This window comes from Schistocerca piceifrons, chromosome 11 (genome assembly GCF_021461385.2).
Source record: "Schistocerca piceifrons isolate TAMUIC-IGC-003096 chromosome 11, iqSchPice1.1, whole genome shotgun sequence".
Classification (NCBI taxonomy): Eukaryota; Metazoa; Arthropoda; class Insecta; order Orthoptera; family Acrididae; genus Schistocerca; species Schistocerca piceifrons.
Window position 1 is genome coordinate 152,073,195 of NC_060148.1, and position 17,612 is coordinate 152,090,806.

A 17,612-nucleotide genomic window follows, 5' to 3' on the forward strand; every position below is an offset into this window, starting at 1 on the left:
AGCTGGATTCAGAGAGCTGCCCATGGCCACGCCTTCTGTTTGTTTGTGAAACTCATTATCATACTGGAAATATGTCATGGACGGCCGCCGGTGGCCGAGCGGTTCTAGGCGCTTCAGTCTGGAACCGCGCGACCGCTACGGTCGCAGGTTCGAATCCTGCGTTGGGCATGGATGTGTGTGATGTCCTTAGGTTAGTTAGGTTTACGTAGTTCTAAGTTCTAGCGGACTGATGACCTGAGATGTTAAGTCCCATAGTGCTCAGAGCCAAATAAATTGTGGACGGGCAATGTTGGGACCTCCATAGCCTGGCAGCCAGTCATTGACTCACTGCTGCCCGCAGTTGGTAACGAAACGTCAGGAAGTAGTAGTTTTACAGATTGACCATGGCCCCTCAGGCCATAAATTTTAACTAATGGGGATGCTGACTGTGAAAGCCTATACAGTATGATAAGTACGGGTGGAGCTTACACCTACTAACTGGAATAAATTAATAAGTTCCCTTCACCAATGCTCTGACTTGGATGAAACATACTGAACAGTTCAGAGAAAACTTGTCATTTGAAATAGGTATGCCACTCGTAGAATTAGAGTTGGTGGGTACTTTCGTCTACCCTCGATATATTGGCGAAAATACTGTCAGTGGTTGGCATAAAACGTCGCCGAAAACCAAACTGAATGGTGTGTCTGAAAATTATTTTGCACAGTGAGTTCAGAAACGCACTGAAAGTGTAAATGGTTAAGAAAACATCTTTGACATCTTAATAACCATGGCCAAACAGGGAGCGTAACAGGTACAGGGATTAGTAACCACAATGTTGTTGAGCCATGAAAAGTTCACAAGAGTGAATACTGTAACATCAAAACACACCAAAATAAACGCATAATACATGTCCTTGAAAAAGCAGATAAAAATTCACTTGACACATCCCAAAGAGAGAGTTTCCACCCCTTCAGATAAGTCTTTCTAAGCAGAGTCCAGATGTGGTTTAAAGTAAAATAAGTAACAACTGAGAGATACATATCAAATAAATTAATAAGTGGTACTGACACACAACAGGTCAGACCAGTGTTTCACAAGCAATGAAATACACATGCCAAATTTAAAAGAATGCAAAATCCACAGGATTGGCGAAGTTTTGCAGAAGCTCGCAATTTAGTGCAAACTTCAATGAGAGAGGCTTTTAATAGTTTCCAGAACGACACTGTGTCGAAATCTGGCAGAAAACGCAAAGAAATTCTGGTTGTATGTAAAGTATACAATTGACAAGGTGCATTAATACCTTCACTGCGCGATAACAGTGGTAAAGTTATTGGCGGCAGTGCTACTAAAGCGAGTTACTGAAGACGGATTTTATCAATTCCTTCACAGGAAAAGCAAAGTATTCCAGAATTCTAATTAAGAATAACTGCCTATATGAGTAACTTAGAAGTGGGTATCCTAAATGTGTTGGAGTAGCTTAACACTTAAGAAAGGCAATGCCTCTGGGGCAGACTGTACACCACCCAGGTTCCTTTCAGAAAATGCTGATACAATAGCTCCATTCTTAGCAATCATATGCAACTCTTCAACTGCAGAAAGATGAGTACTCAAAGGCAGGAAAGTAGCACAAATTAGACCGGAACCCAAGAAAGGAAATGGGAGTAATCCGATGAAATTCACACCCATACCATTAACGTCACTTTGCAGTAGGATTTTGGAAAATATGATCTGTTTGAACATTGTGAACGACCTTCAAGATATCATTTATGGACAAATATCCAACATATATTCAGAGAACATAATTCTTGTGAAACACAACAAGCTCTTCATTCTCGCAAAGTAATGACTGATTTGGGCAGATGACATTACATTGGTTCCATATATTTTGTTTTACAGAAAGCTTTTGACTCTGTTCCTCACAAGTGATTTTCGATTACGTTGTGTGCCCCTGGAGTATCATCCTAGCTGTTCGCACTTATTCGTGATTTTGTTCCAGGAAGGTAACAGTTCGTAATATCTGACAGAAAGTCATCGAAGTAATATCTGACGTTTCCCAAGTAAGTGCTATAGGCCCTCTCTTGTACCTGATCTATGTACACGATTTAAGAGACAATCTGAGAAGCTCTCTTTGATTGTTTGCAGATTATGCTGTCATTTACTTTATTGTAAAGTCATCAGATGATCAAAACGAATTGTGAAGTGATAAAGATGTCTTTAAGATGTGAAAAATGACATTTGACTGTAAATAATGGAAAGTATGATGTAAACCACATGAGTATTGAAATGAATGTGCTAAATTTCGTTACCATGATACATCATACAAACCTAAAAGCTGTGAACTCAACTAAATACATAGGGATTACACTTATGAGTAAATTAAATCATGACATTCATATAGATAATGCTCTGGAGGAAGCAAACCAAAGATTGGTTTTTTGGCAGACAACTTGGAAAATGTAACAAGTCTACTAAAGAAACTGCTTACACTGTGCTTGTCTGTCCTCTTGTGGAGTATTGTAGTGTGGTGTGGGACATCAAAGAAATTTAAAGGATAGCAGCTGTTTTTGTATTATCACGAAATCAGGGATGGAGTGCTATGGATACGATACATGAACTGGGATGGTGGTAATTAGAACAAAGGCGTTTGCGCTAGAGCCAGAGATTTTCGTGAAATTTCAAACACGAATTTTGTCGTCAGAGTTTGATAATATTTTGTTGGCGCCCATCTATGTAGGGAGAAATTATCATCATAGTAAAGTACGAGAAATCAGAGCTCACATGGAAATATGTAATCCTGCACGCAATGAGAGTGGAATGGTAGAGAAGTAAATTAAAAATTATGGTTCGATGCCCATCTGCCAGGCCCTTAATCGTGAATTGCAGAGTTATCATGTAGATATAGATCATCAGGCATCATCGTCATCTTATATATATATATATATGCTTTAGGGCTTAGGACGTTTAGGTGGTGTGACTGATAATTGTCTCAGAGCCACTTGCTCTTCACATATTTACTGACACTGTTCTCATTACATTTTCTGGAATACTTTAGCAACAACAGCAAATTGCGTCAATATCTTCATCATCAGCACTCCCGTTACAGTGTACCATGGACAAAAAGTTAATTAACTGAATATAGAAAATCGAATACTTAGCAGTGAGATTTCTTTTTTGTTTTTAATATGTACAGTCGATGTCTTAATCAGTCATTGTCAAGATGCAAATCCTGAGAGAGTGCTGTGCATAGATGTTTCAAAAAGAAAGTAGAACCTCCTACTGACACAATAGTAACAAAACATAATGAGAGTTACAGGTAGACCAGTTTCTAAACATTTCTTGTGTGGACAGGCATTTTAAACAATTCGAACATATGCAACACTTCATACATGTTAATTGCAGTAACGTCATACGACATAATGGGCGCAGAGGTGTGAGGTGCACGGGGCAAAGTGTGCTGCATGATAGTTGATGGAGCACTGGCCATGGGAGTGGAGGTGTTCATGGCTGGATGCTTATGCTCATAACAGTGATTATGCATTTGAACTGTACTGAAATCTTGGTCCTGTGCATGCAGAGCCGAGGGCACTTCGAACAGGAGCTGCTACATCTACAAGTAGCAGAAACACAGGGAGGAGACACAAGGGTCCTCTCATCCCTCTCCTTCTCCCCTCCCCTCCCATATCTCCTTTCCATCCTGTGCACCTCAGGCACTAGTTCCTTTCCTGTTTTCTCTCTAACTCTCCCACCCTCCTTTCCTCTCTCTGTCTCCCATGTATGTCCCCAGCCCGTATCTCCAGGTAGGTTGAGATTCCTAAACTGACAGAAAGTTCTATACAGGCTTATAAATCCATAACCATTCAATGTATTGATAAGGTTTACAGTTCGTATGAAAACAATACCGTCTTTTAACATGTAAATATGTACTTCCACCCAATAAAAAGTTTTTCACCTTAGGAAGCGCGTTTCTAGCTGGGAAATATGGAAATTTTTTCTTGTTTGTATATACACCCAGTTAAGAAGGTATCTCTTTCATATGAAATGAAGTGCCTATTGAGAAGAAATGCCGTGCACAGGTGGTACAGCTGTTTTACTGCATTGCAGGAATATCATTGAAATAAATGGCTGTGAAGAGGCCCCATGTCAATAAATGTGTTGAAGAATACAATCAAGGAATTTGAAGAAATAAGTGAATTGGGTGATGCAGCAGATTGCCATAGCGGTTGTTGAAGTTGCTGTTAGCTACACCTAATCATGCAGCAAATGCCTCAAATTCTGCAGTAAATGCTAGCGTTCTCACAGGATATCTCTCTCTCTCTCTCTCTCTCTCTCTCTCTCCCTCTCCCTCTCCCTCTCCCTCCCTCCCTCCCTCCCTCCCTCCCTCCCCCCTCCCTCCTTACCTCCTTCCCTACCTCCCTCCTTCCCTACCTCCCTCCCCCCTCTCTCCCCCACCCTCCCCCCTCCCCCTCCACACACATGCTACCTCTAACTGCCTCCCCCCCCCCCCCCAGTCAACAGTTAAACAGATTTGGTGACACATTTTACTCTAGTATCTCTAGAAGGCTCTTAATGTGCTGCTAAAGAAGTCCCAAGATAGGCTACAACACTTTCATTTTGCGTTTATTTTTGGCACACATGGAAATGAGCGACTTTTGGCTGGGGAATATTCTTTGGATGGACAAGGCATATTTTACTCTGCATGTGGCTGTGAATGCACAGAACTGTCACATATGGGGGTTTTCCTCCCAAATCTTGTGCAGGAACATCCACTGCTCCCAGCTTACTTGATAGTGTAGTGTGATTTCACAAGCCCCCTTCATTTTCTGTCAGTGTTCCTAGAAGATAATGACAAGTTATGCACCTCTTAGGAGTACAGTGACATCTGAACTTTATAAGGACCTTCTTATGCAGCGTGATTCCGGCATTTCATGAAAACACATGTACCATTATTTTGATGGTATGTCATTTGTCGAGTGAACCATTGGTTGCATGTAAACTTCAGTATCATCTGTATCATATCTAGACAGTTTCAAGATATGTGGCCTTCGAGATCCTCTGATATAAATTCATATGACATGTGGATGTTGGGATATGTGAAAGATTTATTGGGGATGTATCCAGATACCCCTGATCAGTAAGTTATCATATGATGACAGTCAGTCTGATTACACTGTATATGATGTAGACAACTATTAACTATGTTATGTCATGGATACATCAAGTTGCAGAGGCAGTAGACCATTTTGAATATGTAACTTCTGATCATATGCTAACAAAGGTACCAGAACCACCATTATCATTGGTCTGATCATTCTTCTCTTTTCCTGCCTGATACCTCATTCTCACTGCTTATAGCACCATATTTTCACCTGGTGGCAGAAAGTGAAAAATTACTTTTCAGCATGCTCGTTGAGGTCACCAGTTAGTATACATCCTACAATGTTACAGCATCCTGCAAAGTATAGAGCCCACACTGCAGCACCCGGAACACTCTCAGTTTAATTAAAATCAGTTAAAACGCCTCGGATCGATTTCTTGTTATGAAAACAGGGTGCTTTTCAGACAATTTCACGCTCAGTAAATTCCTAATAAAGTTGCTATGACGTCTAGCAGATACCACACTCGTTCTATGATTGCCACTCAGCAGGGGTTTTTATCAACAGCTTGTGTTTATTGTTATTACAGTATAATAACTATGGTGACCTCTGTCAGTGTCTCTTACAATATGCAGTGTGCCCCATGTCTCCCTAACCATTCAAACCAGTCGGATCAGACTTCTTATTCTCCATGAGTTCTGTCCACAGCTCGTGATCTAGTAGCTAACATTGCTGCTTCTGGATCATGGGATCCTTGATTCGATTCCTGGCTGAGTTGGGGACCTTCTCTGCCTAATGACTGGGTGTTTGCATTGTCCTCATCATTTGATCATCATCATTCGTGACAGTGGCTACATTGGACTGTGTAAAAAAGACTGTAAAAATTGGGACTGATGACTGTGCAGTTGAGTGACCCACAAACCAATCATCATCATACATGACTTCTGAGAGTAAGAGAACTGTACTTCAACGTATATTTCGGTAAATGATTTATGAAGTTGTGGATGACACTAATATTCATCAAGATTAAATGATGGAAATTGGTGATACAAATTCAGAAAATGGCTTGTCGGTGGTGGTGGTAGTAGTGGTTGTTGTGAAAATAACAGAGGACATACTCATATCACCATGACTCCTTCTTTTATTGTAGGGGAAACTCAAATGGAGACATGCACAATCCAAGCAATGTTTATTCTAGACAATATAACAGTGCTTTGCAGATTCCTGCCCTGTGACTTAGTGGTAATGCGTTGGGCAGGAACCGAGTCATTGAACTAGAAATCAGGTGTACTTTTCCCTGAAGATATTTTAGATATTCAGCAGTGATGAAACAAAATCTTGATAATATAAAAATGTTCAAAAGAACATACCTTCTTTGCGTGATATTAATGTTTCCGAGATAAGATTTAATATGCTTGCTTGTATTCACAACAGTCTCCAACCAAGTGCACTGACTATCTTTCCTTAGTAGGTGGAACCAGATATAATAGTTTCACGGTGATGTAAGAAACGACCCACCAGGGTAGCCGAGAGCACTAACACACTGCTTCCTGGACTCCTGTAGGCGTGCTGACTCCGGATCGAATCCATCTGGCAGATTAACGACGAAGGGCCAGTGTGCCGGCCAGCCTGGATGTGGTTTTTAGGTGGTTTTCTACACCCTGCTAGGTGAATGGCAGGCTGGTCCCCACATTCCACTTCAGTTACACAGCTTGCAGACATTCGCATTTTCCCATGGATTACACTGGATGGAAACAGTTGGGGTACACTAATTATGTCCCGGAATGGGGGGAGGGACATTGAGAATGGCGACCCCATCGTAATACTAGCCTGTATAATATGTAATGGCACTTTGCAATCAGCCTCGGCCAAAAGACTGAGTAAAGGTTGCGAAGTCCCATTGATCCCCCAACCCAACTAGTTGTTGGGTAGAGGAGTACTGGCGTAGATAAATCGAATGTAAGAAACTGTTTTTGTTCATAATGACAGCCCTTTGGTTGAAAAATTGAGAGAACAAAGGAAGGAATAAAATAGAGGTAACAGCTATCATGCCAAAATTTTTAACAAATGTGGTGTAAACCATCAGCAGTGTTACAGTCCAGGCTGTAGTACGTGTGTTGATAAAATACATGTGCACTTCCATCGTCACTGCACCCATCAAAAAGAAACGCAAAGTATATCTATTTAAAAAAGCTGATAAGAATGCTCTTAACGCCCTCTTAAGAGACAGTCTTCACTCCTTCCGATCTGATCATGTAAGTGTAGAAAAGTTGTGGTATGTTTTCAAAGAGATAATAGCGACAGCAATTGAGAGATAAATACCACATAAATTAGTAAGTGATGGCACTCATCCCCCATGGTACACTAGGTGGGTCAGATCATTGTTGCAGAAGCAACGAAAAAAGCATGCCAAATTTAAAAGAGCACAAAATCCTCAAGATTGGCAAAGTTTTACAGAAGTTCGAAATATGGCGCGTACTTCAATGCGAGATGCTTTCGATAATTTCCACAACGAAATTCTGTCTTGAAATCTGGGAGAAAACCAAAAGAGATTCTGGTCATACAAAAGGCACACCAGTGGCAACACACAATACCTTCACTGTGCGATACCAACGGTGAAGTCACTGAAGGTAGTGCCACTAAAGCAGATTTATTAAACACGGTTTTCCGGAACTCCTTCACCAAAGATGATGAAGTAAAAATTCCTGAATTCCAATCAAGAACAACTGCCAAGATGAGAAACATAGAAGTAGATATCCTCGGAGTAACAAAGCAGCTTAAATCACTTAATAATGGCAAAGCCTCCGATACAGACTGTATACCAGTCAGGTTCCTCTCAGAGTATGCTGATAAAATAGCTCCATATTTAGCAATAATACACGACAACTCGCTCACCGAAAGATCCGTACCTAAAGACTGGAAAATTGCTCAAGTCACACAAATACCCAAAAAGGGAAGTAGGAGTAATTCGCTAAATTACAGGCCTATATCACTAACGTCAATTTGCAGTAGGGTTTTGGAACATACACTGTATTCAAACATTATGAAGTACCTCGAAGAAAGCGATTTATTGACACAGTCAGCATGGTTTCAGAAAATTTCGTTCTTGTGAGACACAACTGACTCTTTATACTCTGAAGTAATAAGTGTTATCGACAAGGAATGTCAAATTAATTCCATATTTTTAGATTTACAGAAGGCTTTCGACACTGTTCCTCACAGGCGTCTTCTAACCAAACTGTGTGCCTATGGAGTGTCGCCTCGGTTGTGCGACTGGATTCGTGATTTCATGTCATAAAGGTCACAGTTCGTACTAACTGACGGAAAGTCATCGAGTAAAACAAGTAATATCCGGCGTTCCCCGCTATTGTTCCTGATCTATATTAACAACATAGGAGACAATCTGGGTAGCCGTCTTAAGTTGTTTGCAGATGATTCTGTCATTTACCGTCTTGTAAAGTCATCACATGATAAAAACGACTTACAAAGTGATTTACATAAGATATCTGTATGGTGCAAAAAGTGGCAACTGACCCTGAATAAGGGAAAGTATGAAGTTATTCGCATGAGTCCTAAAAGAAGTGTGCTAAATTACAATTACACGATAAGTCACACAAAACTGAAGGCTGTAAATTCAACTAAATACTTAGGGATTACAAATAACCTAAAGCCAAACGATCACATAGATAATATTGTGGGTAGAGAAAAAGGGAGAGAAGGAAACATAGTAGGTGAATATGGATAGGGGGTAAGAAATGAAAGAGGAAGCCGTCTGGTAGAATTTTACACAGAGCATAACTTAATCGTAGCTAACACTTAGTAAAAGAATCATAAAAGAAGGTTGTACACATGGAAGAATCCTGGAGATACTAAAAGGGATCAGATAGATTATATAATGGTAAGACAGAGACTTATGAACCAGGTTTTAAATTGTAAGACATTTCCAGGGGCAGATGTGGACTCTGACCACAATCTATTGGTTATTAACTGTATATTAAAACTGAAGAAACTGCAATGTGAATTTAAAAAGATGGGACCTGGATAAACAGACTAAATCAGAGGTCGTACAGAGTTTCAGGGAGAGGATAATGGAACAATTGTCACGAATGGGGGAAAGAAATACAGTAGAAGAAGAATATGTAGCTTTGAGGAATGAAATAGTGAAGGCAGCTGAGGAACAAGTAGGTAAAAAGACGAGGGCTAGTAGAAATCCTTGGGTAACAGAAGTAATATTGAATTTAATTGATGAAAGGAGAAAATATTAAAATGCAGTAAATGAAGCAGGCAAAAAGGAATACAAACGTCTCAAAAATGAGATTGACAGGAAGTGCAAAATGGCTAATCTGGGACAAATGTAAGGCTGTAAAGGGTTATCTCACGAGGGGTAAGATAGATACTGCCTACAGGAAAATTAAAGAGACCTTTGGAGAAAAGAGAGCCACTTGTATGAATATCAAGAGCTCAGATGGAAACCCAGTTCTAAGCAAAGAGGGGAAAGCAGAAAGGTGGAAGGAGTATACAGGGTGTTACAAAAAGGTACAGCCAAACTTTCAGGAAACATTCCACACACAAAGAAAGAAAATATGTTATGTGGACATATGTCCAGAAACGCTTACTTTCCATGTTAGAGCTCATTTTATTACTTCTCTTCAAATCACTTTAATCATGGAATGGAAACACACAGCAACATAACATACCAGTGTGACTTCAAACACTTCGTTTCAGGAAATGTTCAAAATGTCCTTCGTTAGTGAGGATACATGCATCCACCCTCCGTCACATGGAATCCCTTATGCGCTGATGCATCCCTGGAGAATGGCATATTGTATCACAGCCGTCCACAATACGAGCATGAAGAGTCTCTACATTTGGAACCGGGGTTGCGTAGACAAGAGCTTTCAAATGCCCCCATAAATGAGAGTCAAGAGGGTTGATGTCAGGAGAGGGTGGAAGCCATGGAATTGGTCTGCCTCTACCCATCCATCGCTCACCGAATCTGTTGTTGAGAAGTGTACAAACACTTCGACTGAAATGTGCAAGTGCTCCATCGTACATGAACCACATGTTGTGTCATACTTGTAAAGGCACATGCTCTAGCAGCACAGGTAGAGTATCCCGTATCAAATCATGATAACGTGCTCCATTGAGCGTTGGTGGAAGAACATGGGGCCCAATCAAGACATCACCAACAATGCCTGCTCAAATGTTCACAGAAAATCTGTGTTGATGAAGTGATTTCACAATTCCGTGCGGATTCTCGTCAGCCCACACATGTTGATTGAGAAAATTTGCAATTTGCTCACGTTGAAATGAAGCCTCATCCGTAAAAGAGAACATTTGCACTGACATGAGGATTGACACATTGTTGGATGAACCATTCACAGAAGTGTACCCGTGGAGGCCAATCAGCTGCTGATAGTGCCTGCACATGCTGTACGTGGTACGGAAACAACTAGTTCTACCTTAGCGCTCTCCATTCAGTGACGTGGTCAACGTTACCTTGTACAGCAGCAACGTCTCTGTCGCTGACATTACAGTTATCGTCACCTGCACAAAGAATTGCCTCATCCATTCTCCTTATCGTTCTAGGTCTTCCCCAGTCGCGAGTCATAGGCTGGAATGTTTCGTGCTCCCTAAGACGCCGATCCATTGCTTCGAACGTCTTCTGTCGGGACACCTTTGTTCTGGAAATCTGTCTCGATACAAACGTACCACGCCACGGCTATTGCCCCATGCTAATCCATACATCAAATGGGCATCTGCGAACTCCACATTTGTAAACATTGCACTGACTGCAAAACCACGTTCGTGATGAACACTAACCTGTTCATGCTACGTACTGATGTGCTTGATGCTAGTACTGTAGAGCAATGAGTCGCATGTCAACACAAGCAACGAAGTCAGCATTACCTTCCTTCAATTGGGCCAAATGGCAGTGAATCGAGGAAGTACAGTACATACTGACGAAACTAAAATGAGCTCTAACATGGAAATTAAGCATTTCCGGACACATGTCCACATAACACCTTTCCTTTATTTGTGTGAGAGGAATGTTTCCTGAAAGTTTGGCCATACCTTTTTGTAACACCTTGTATAGAGGGTCTATACAAGGGCGATGTGCTTGAGGACAATATAATGGAAATGGAAGAGGATTTAGATGAAGATGAAATGGGAGATACTATACTGCATAAAGAGTTTGACAGAGCACTGAAAGACCTGAGTCGAAACAAGGCCCCGGGAGTGGACAACATTCCATTAGAACTACTGATGGCCTTGGAAGAGCCAGTCCTGACAAAACTCTACCATCTGGTGAGCAAGATGTATGAGACAGGCGAAGTACCCTCAGACTTCAAGAATAATATAATAATTCCAAGCCCAAAGAAAGCAAGTGTTGACAGATGAGAAAATTACCGAACTATCAGTTTAATAAGTCACAACTGCAAAATACTAATGCGAATTCTTTATAGATGAATGGAAAAACTGGTACAGTTCGGCCTCTGAGAAGATCAGTTTGGATTCCATAGAAATATTGGAACACGTGAGGAATACTGACTCTACGACTTATCTTAGAAGAAAGATTAAGAAAAGGCAAACCTATGTTTCTAGCATTTGTAGACTTTGAGAAATATTTTGACAATGTTGACTGGAATACTCTTTCAAATTCTAAAGGTGGCAGGGGTAAAATACAGGGAGTTGAAGGCTATTTACATTTGTACAGAAATCAGATAGCAATTAAGAGGAGAGGGGCATGAAAGGTAAGCAGTGATTGGAAAGGGAGTGAGACAGGGTTGTAGCCACTCCCCAATGTTATTTAATCTGTATATTGAGCGAGCAGTAAAGGAAGCAAAAGAAAAAATCGGAGTAGGTATTAAAATCCATGGAGAAGAAAGAAAAACTTTCAGGCTCACCGATGACATTGTAATTCTGTTGGAGACAGCAACGGACTGGGAAGAGCAGCTGAACAGAATGGACAGTGTCTTGAAAGGAGGATATAAGATGAACATCAACAAAAGTAAAACTAGGATAATGGAATGTAGTCGGGTGGTGCTGAGGGAATTAGATTAGCTAATGAGCCACTTAAAGTAGTAGGTGATTTTTGCTATTTGGGGGGAAAAATAACTGACGATGGGCGAAGTAGATAGGATATAAAATGTAGACTGCCAATGGCAAGGAAAGCGTTTCTGGAGAAGAGAGATGTATGAAAATCGAGTATAGATTTAAGTGTCAGGAAGTCGTTTCTGAAAGTATTTTACGGAGTGTAGCCATGTATGGAAGTGAAACATGGAGGATAAATAGTTTGGACAAAAAGAGAATAGAAGCTTTCGAAATGTGGTGCTACAGAAGAATTATGAAGATTAGATGGGTAGATCACATAACTAATGAGGAGGTATTGACTAGAATTGGGGAGAAGAGAAGTTTGTGGCACAACTTGACAAGAAGAAGGACCGGTTGGTAGGACATGTTCTGAGGCATCAAGGGATCACAAATTTAGCATTGGAAGGCTGCGTGGAGGGTAAAAATCGTAGAGGGAGACCAAGAGATGAATACACTAGCAGATTCAGAAGGATGTAGGTTGCAGTAGTTACTGGGAGATGAAGAAGCTTGCACAGGATAGAGTAGCATGGAGAGCTGCATCAAACCAGTCTCAGAACTGAAGAAAACAACAACAACAAACCAAAGACTGCAATTCATTGCCAGAACACTTAGAAGGTGCAACAGGTCTGCTAAAGAGACTGCTTACACCACGCTTGTCCACCCTTTTCTGGAGTGCTGCTGTGTGGTGTGGGATCTGCGTCAGGTGGGACTGACGAATGACACTGAAAAAGTACAAAAAACGGCAGCTCGTTTTGTATTATCGCGAAATAGGGGACATAGTGTCAGAGACATGGTATGTGAATTGGAGTGGCAATCATGAAAACAAAGGCGTTTTTCGTTGCGACAGGATCTTCTCATGAAATTTCAATCACCAGTTTTCTCCTCCGATTGGGAAAACATTCTGTTGGCACCCACTTACATAGGGAGAAATGATCATCACGATAAAATAAGAGAAATCAGGGCTCGCACAGAAAAATTTAAGTGCTCGTTTTTCCTGCGTGCCATTCGACAGTGGAATGGTAGAGAGTGAACTTGAAAGTGCTTCATTGAACCATCTGCAAGGCACTTTATTGTGAATAGCAGAGTAATCGTGTAGACGTAGATGAATACTTTATCAGTGTACCTGCCACACGAAATGCTGTGCAGTAAAGATTAGGGATATGACAGAAGCACCCAGTATCTACACAATGCTTTCATGGTGGTCTCTAAAACAAGTGATAAATAAAAACCTCAAAATTTATTTATTGCTAAAGCTTTCCAGAAATTCTTTTTCTTATTCTGGTTGGTTTATGGTTGACTGGCATATTGTAAAATTTTAATTATAAGTTTTATTTCTAGTACTTTGACAAACAGAAAGGTAATTGTTTGAAATCTTATTTGCATATTTTTCTGATGTGTTTTATCATTATTAGTGTTCAGTTACTTCACTTACATGTGTATGAAAATACAAGTTGTAAATTATTGAATTATATAAGTTACAAAATTTAGTGATTCAGTTGTCAACTTCTAGAATCTGACACACCATGATACCAGTTACATTTTAAAAAATCGTGTGATCCAATTAATTGTTCAAAAACACTCGAAATTTACCAGATACCATGCCAAACTTAACTATGTACTCAACACAATGCAAAAAAGTGAAAAGGTACCGTCAGAACAAAAGAAAACTCTGGAGCCTGCACACCTTCAGTAGTTTGTAATCTTTCATATCGCCCTATGTACATACTGGGGACCTGAAAAGCATTACAGTTCTTTTCTGTGGGAAAGGGTTTAACTGCAGGTTTAATAATGAAACCCAGATACTACAGGTGTAGCTCATGCATCAGCTGTTATCACTGCCACTCAGTGTGTAGTGTTACCCTTCAGTATTTAATGGGTGATGATGTGACCATTTGTGTTTGTGTCCTTCAGTCAATGGTGTTCTGCAATGGCAGGAGACCAGATGTTGGGAAGATGTAAAAATTTTCAACAAGGCTCACTCCAGGTGTACTGGAAAATTTACAAGCATTTCCATCTGTTTAGACAATATTTCCATTTGTGGAAGGCTTCATATAAGTTGCAGTGCCAAAAACAGTTTTAGATTAAAACCATCTGCAAGTGTGTCATTCACATTCATTCATCAGTATGCAAATTTATTCCCGTGATTGATGTCACCTTGATTCTTGTTCATGAACAGTCATTGTCCAGCTGATCAACATCCGTTGTAGATAACGAATGAAAATATTGATGCTTGCACTAGTAATTGATTTATTTGGAATCAAACAAAAAAAATTGTTTACCAGGTGAAATAAATTTACCATTCGTAGAGGTGAAAGTGTTGGCGAAACCAGGAGAATGCACTTACAGGGCTAACATAATCGAAGAGGAACATTTAGAAATTATTTCTCTTAAATAAATCTGAAATACCTTGAACTTAAAAATTTTGAATTAAAACATGTAACTGATTAATTTTTTGATACATTTCATAAATTGTTGTAGACTATTGACTTGTAGCACTGTATTTTAAAAAGATTGTAACATGTGAAAGTGAAGTATTTTAGTTCTAATCTAAAAATTTCAGATCAAATCAACAGTGACTCAGAATAATCATTATTGAATTTCCTCTGGTTATTTTCCTTTTTAAACCACTTTTACCTCATCAGTTCCTTACCTCTGGTGGAATATTATAATTTTAAATCAGTAACAGTTACTGAATATGTCAATTCTTATGCACTTTTATGACTTGTGACCTATAGTACTGGATTTATGGTCACTCAAATATTGTTTCTTTGTTGTATATCTCAATATTTAACGTTATCCTCCTCACTCTTCAGATTTACTCAGACTACTGGTGGGAGTTGCAGCATATCATGTGAAGAAACTTGTCACCATAGACTGGTCCAGGATGAGTTGATGATAGACATGGAGAAGTCAACACAAGGGTTCAGTACCAATACAGAAGATGTGACTATTGATAAGGAATGCTCAGTTGCCACCCAATATGACTGTAGTACGAGGGAAAAGGAATTACATGTATATAGCTGTAATTTCTGCCAACAGAGCTTTTCTTCAAAATACAGACTCATAATGCATGTGTTTATGCACATTGATGGAACGCAACCACCTTCGTATGTTTGTAAGTGGTGTGGTGAGGTATTTCACAGTAATGTTGGCTTGAAAAAGCATATGACAATGAGTGAGAATTGTCAAGTTTTAACTGCTGACAGTCATGAAAAATATGCACATAGTGATGAGCATCAAACCACTACCTCGTTGGATAGCGAGGCAGAAGTTTCTGTCACAGAACACAATGACCAGTCTTCATGTAAGGAAACTTGGAAAGATTCAAAGAAGCCCTCTAATGACATATGTAACACACATATGACAAATGATAGAGAGAAAACAAGTAATTATGGAACTTTGTCTATAGCTGTTAATGTCAGCGTCCAGGCTGATCTACTTACTGCCAACAGAACCGACAGATGTGGTATTTGTGGCAAATTGTTTGCTAGGTCAGGTGATCTCGAGAGACATGTTTCCATTCATACTGGGAAAAGACTTCACAAATGTGATATTTGTGAGAAATGGTTTGCCCAGTCACGTTATCTAAAGGCTCACAAATTAATTCACACTGGAAAGAAACCTTACATGTGCGAGATTTGTGGGAAACCTTTTACTATGTTAGGTGGTCTTAAGAAACATTCATTACTTCACACTGGAAATAAACCTCACAAATGCGAGATTTGTGGGAAATCATTTACTATATTAGGCAATCTTAACAAACATATATTAATTCACACTGGCGAGAAACCTCACAAATGTGAGATGTGTGGGAAAGCTTTTGTGTTTTCAAGCTACCTGAAGGCACACTCATTAATTCACAATGGAAGGAAACCTCACAAATGTGAGATTTGTGGGAAATCTTTTACTATATTAGGTAATCTCAAGAAACGTCTATTAATTCACACTGGAAATAAACCCCACAAATGTGAGATTTGTGGGAAATCTTTTGCTAGGGCAGATCATTGCAAGACACACACATTATTTCACACTGGAAATAAACGTCACAAATGTGACATTTGTGGGAAATCTTTTACTATATTAGCCAATCTTAACAAACACTTATTAATTCACACTGGAAAGAAACCTCACAAATGTGAGATTTGTGGGAAATCTTTTGCTGCGTCAGGCTATCTCAAGAATCATGTTTTAATTCACAGTGGAAAGAAACCGCACAAATGTGAGATTTGTGGGAAATCTTTCACTATGTCAAGCCATCTCAAGAAACACGTATTAATTCACACTGGAAAGAAACCCTACATGTGTGAGATTTGTGGAAAATCTTTTACTATGTTAGGTGATCTCAACAAACATGTATTAATTCACACTGGAAAGAAACCTCACAAATGTGAGATTTGTGGGAAATCTTTTACTGTATTAGGCAATCTTAACAAACATGTATTAATTCACAATGGAGAGAAACCTCACAAGTGTGAGATTTGTGGGAAATCTTTTACTATGTTAGGTGATCTCAAGAAACACTCATTAATTCATACTGGAAATAAACCTCACAAATGTGAGACTTGTGGGAAATCTTTTACTAGGGCAGACAATTGCAAGACACACTCACTATTTCACACTGGAAGTAAACGTCACAAATGTGAGATTTGTGGGAAATCTTTTACTATATTAGGCAATCTTAACAAACATTTATTAATTCACACTGGAAAGAAACCCCACAAATGTGAGATTTGTGGGAAATCTTTTACTATGTTAGGTGATCTCAAGAAACATGTATTAATTCACACTGGAAAGAAACCTCATAAATGTGAGATTTGTGGGAAATCTTTTACTATAGTAGGCAATCTTAACAAACACGTATTAATTCACACTGGAGAGAAACCTCACAAATGTGAGATATGTGGGAAAGCATTTGCGTTGTCATCCTATCTGAAGGAACACACATTAATTCACACTGGAAAGAAACCTTACATGTGCGAGATTTGTGGGAAATCTTTTAGTATGTTAGGTAATCTCAAGAAACATTCATTAATTCACACTGGAAAGAAACCTCTCAAATGTGAGATCTGTGACAAAAGTTTCACTTACTTGGATACTCTCAAGACACATGCATTACTTCACGTTAGAAAGAAAATGTAATTATGTGTTAGTTTACACAAATAGGTTTTCGTGGTTGGTGCCCTGAAGGCCTATAAAATAATGTATGTACCAGGGGACAATAAATTGTACTTTCGGTGAAATAACTTTAAAATCTAGTAGAATTGTGAAAAAACTTGTAATGATGTGTACTATAGAGTGCTAACAGATAATGTGACAAAAAATTCATATATGTAGCTTCAGATGCCAAGAAATCGTATTACCAAATACTCAAGAAACATCAATCAAATATGTTTTTGTCATTAGCACTGCTGCTTTTTCCTATTACCTTGTGACAAGAAGATTGT

The 17,612-nt window shown here is 39.4% G+C and overlaps 1 protein-coding gene across 1 annotated transcript in view; it reads left to right on the forward strand.

Moving 5' to 3' along the window:
• The window catches only part of LOC124719836 (zinc finger protein 493-like), a 92,563-nt gene extending 75,256 nt beyond the window's left edge, over window positions 1-17,307 (forward strand). Inside the window, exon 6 of the mRNA XM_047245023.1 lies at window positions 14,982-17,307. Coding sequence (XP_047100979.1) covers window positions 14,982-17,307 — 2,326 coding nt within the window. The remainder of the gene's footprint in view (window positions 1-14,981) is intronic.
• The last annotated feature ends 305 nt before the right edge of the window (window positions 17,308-17,612 follow it).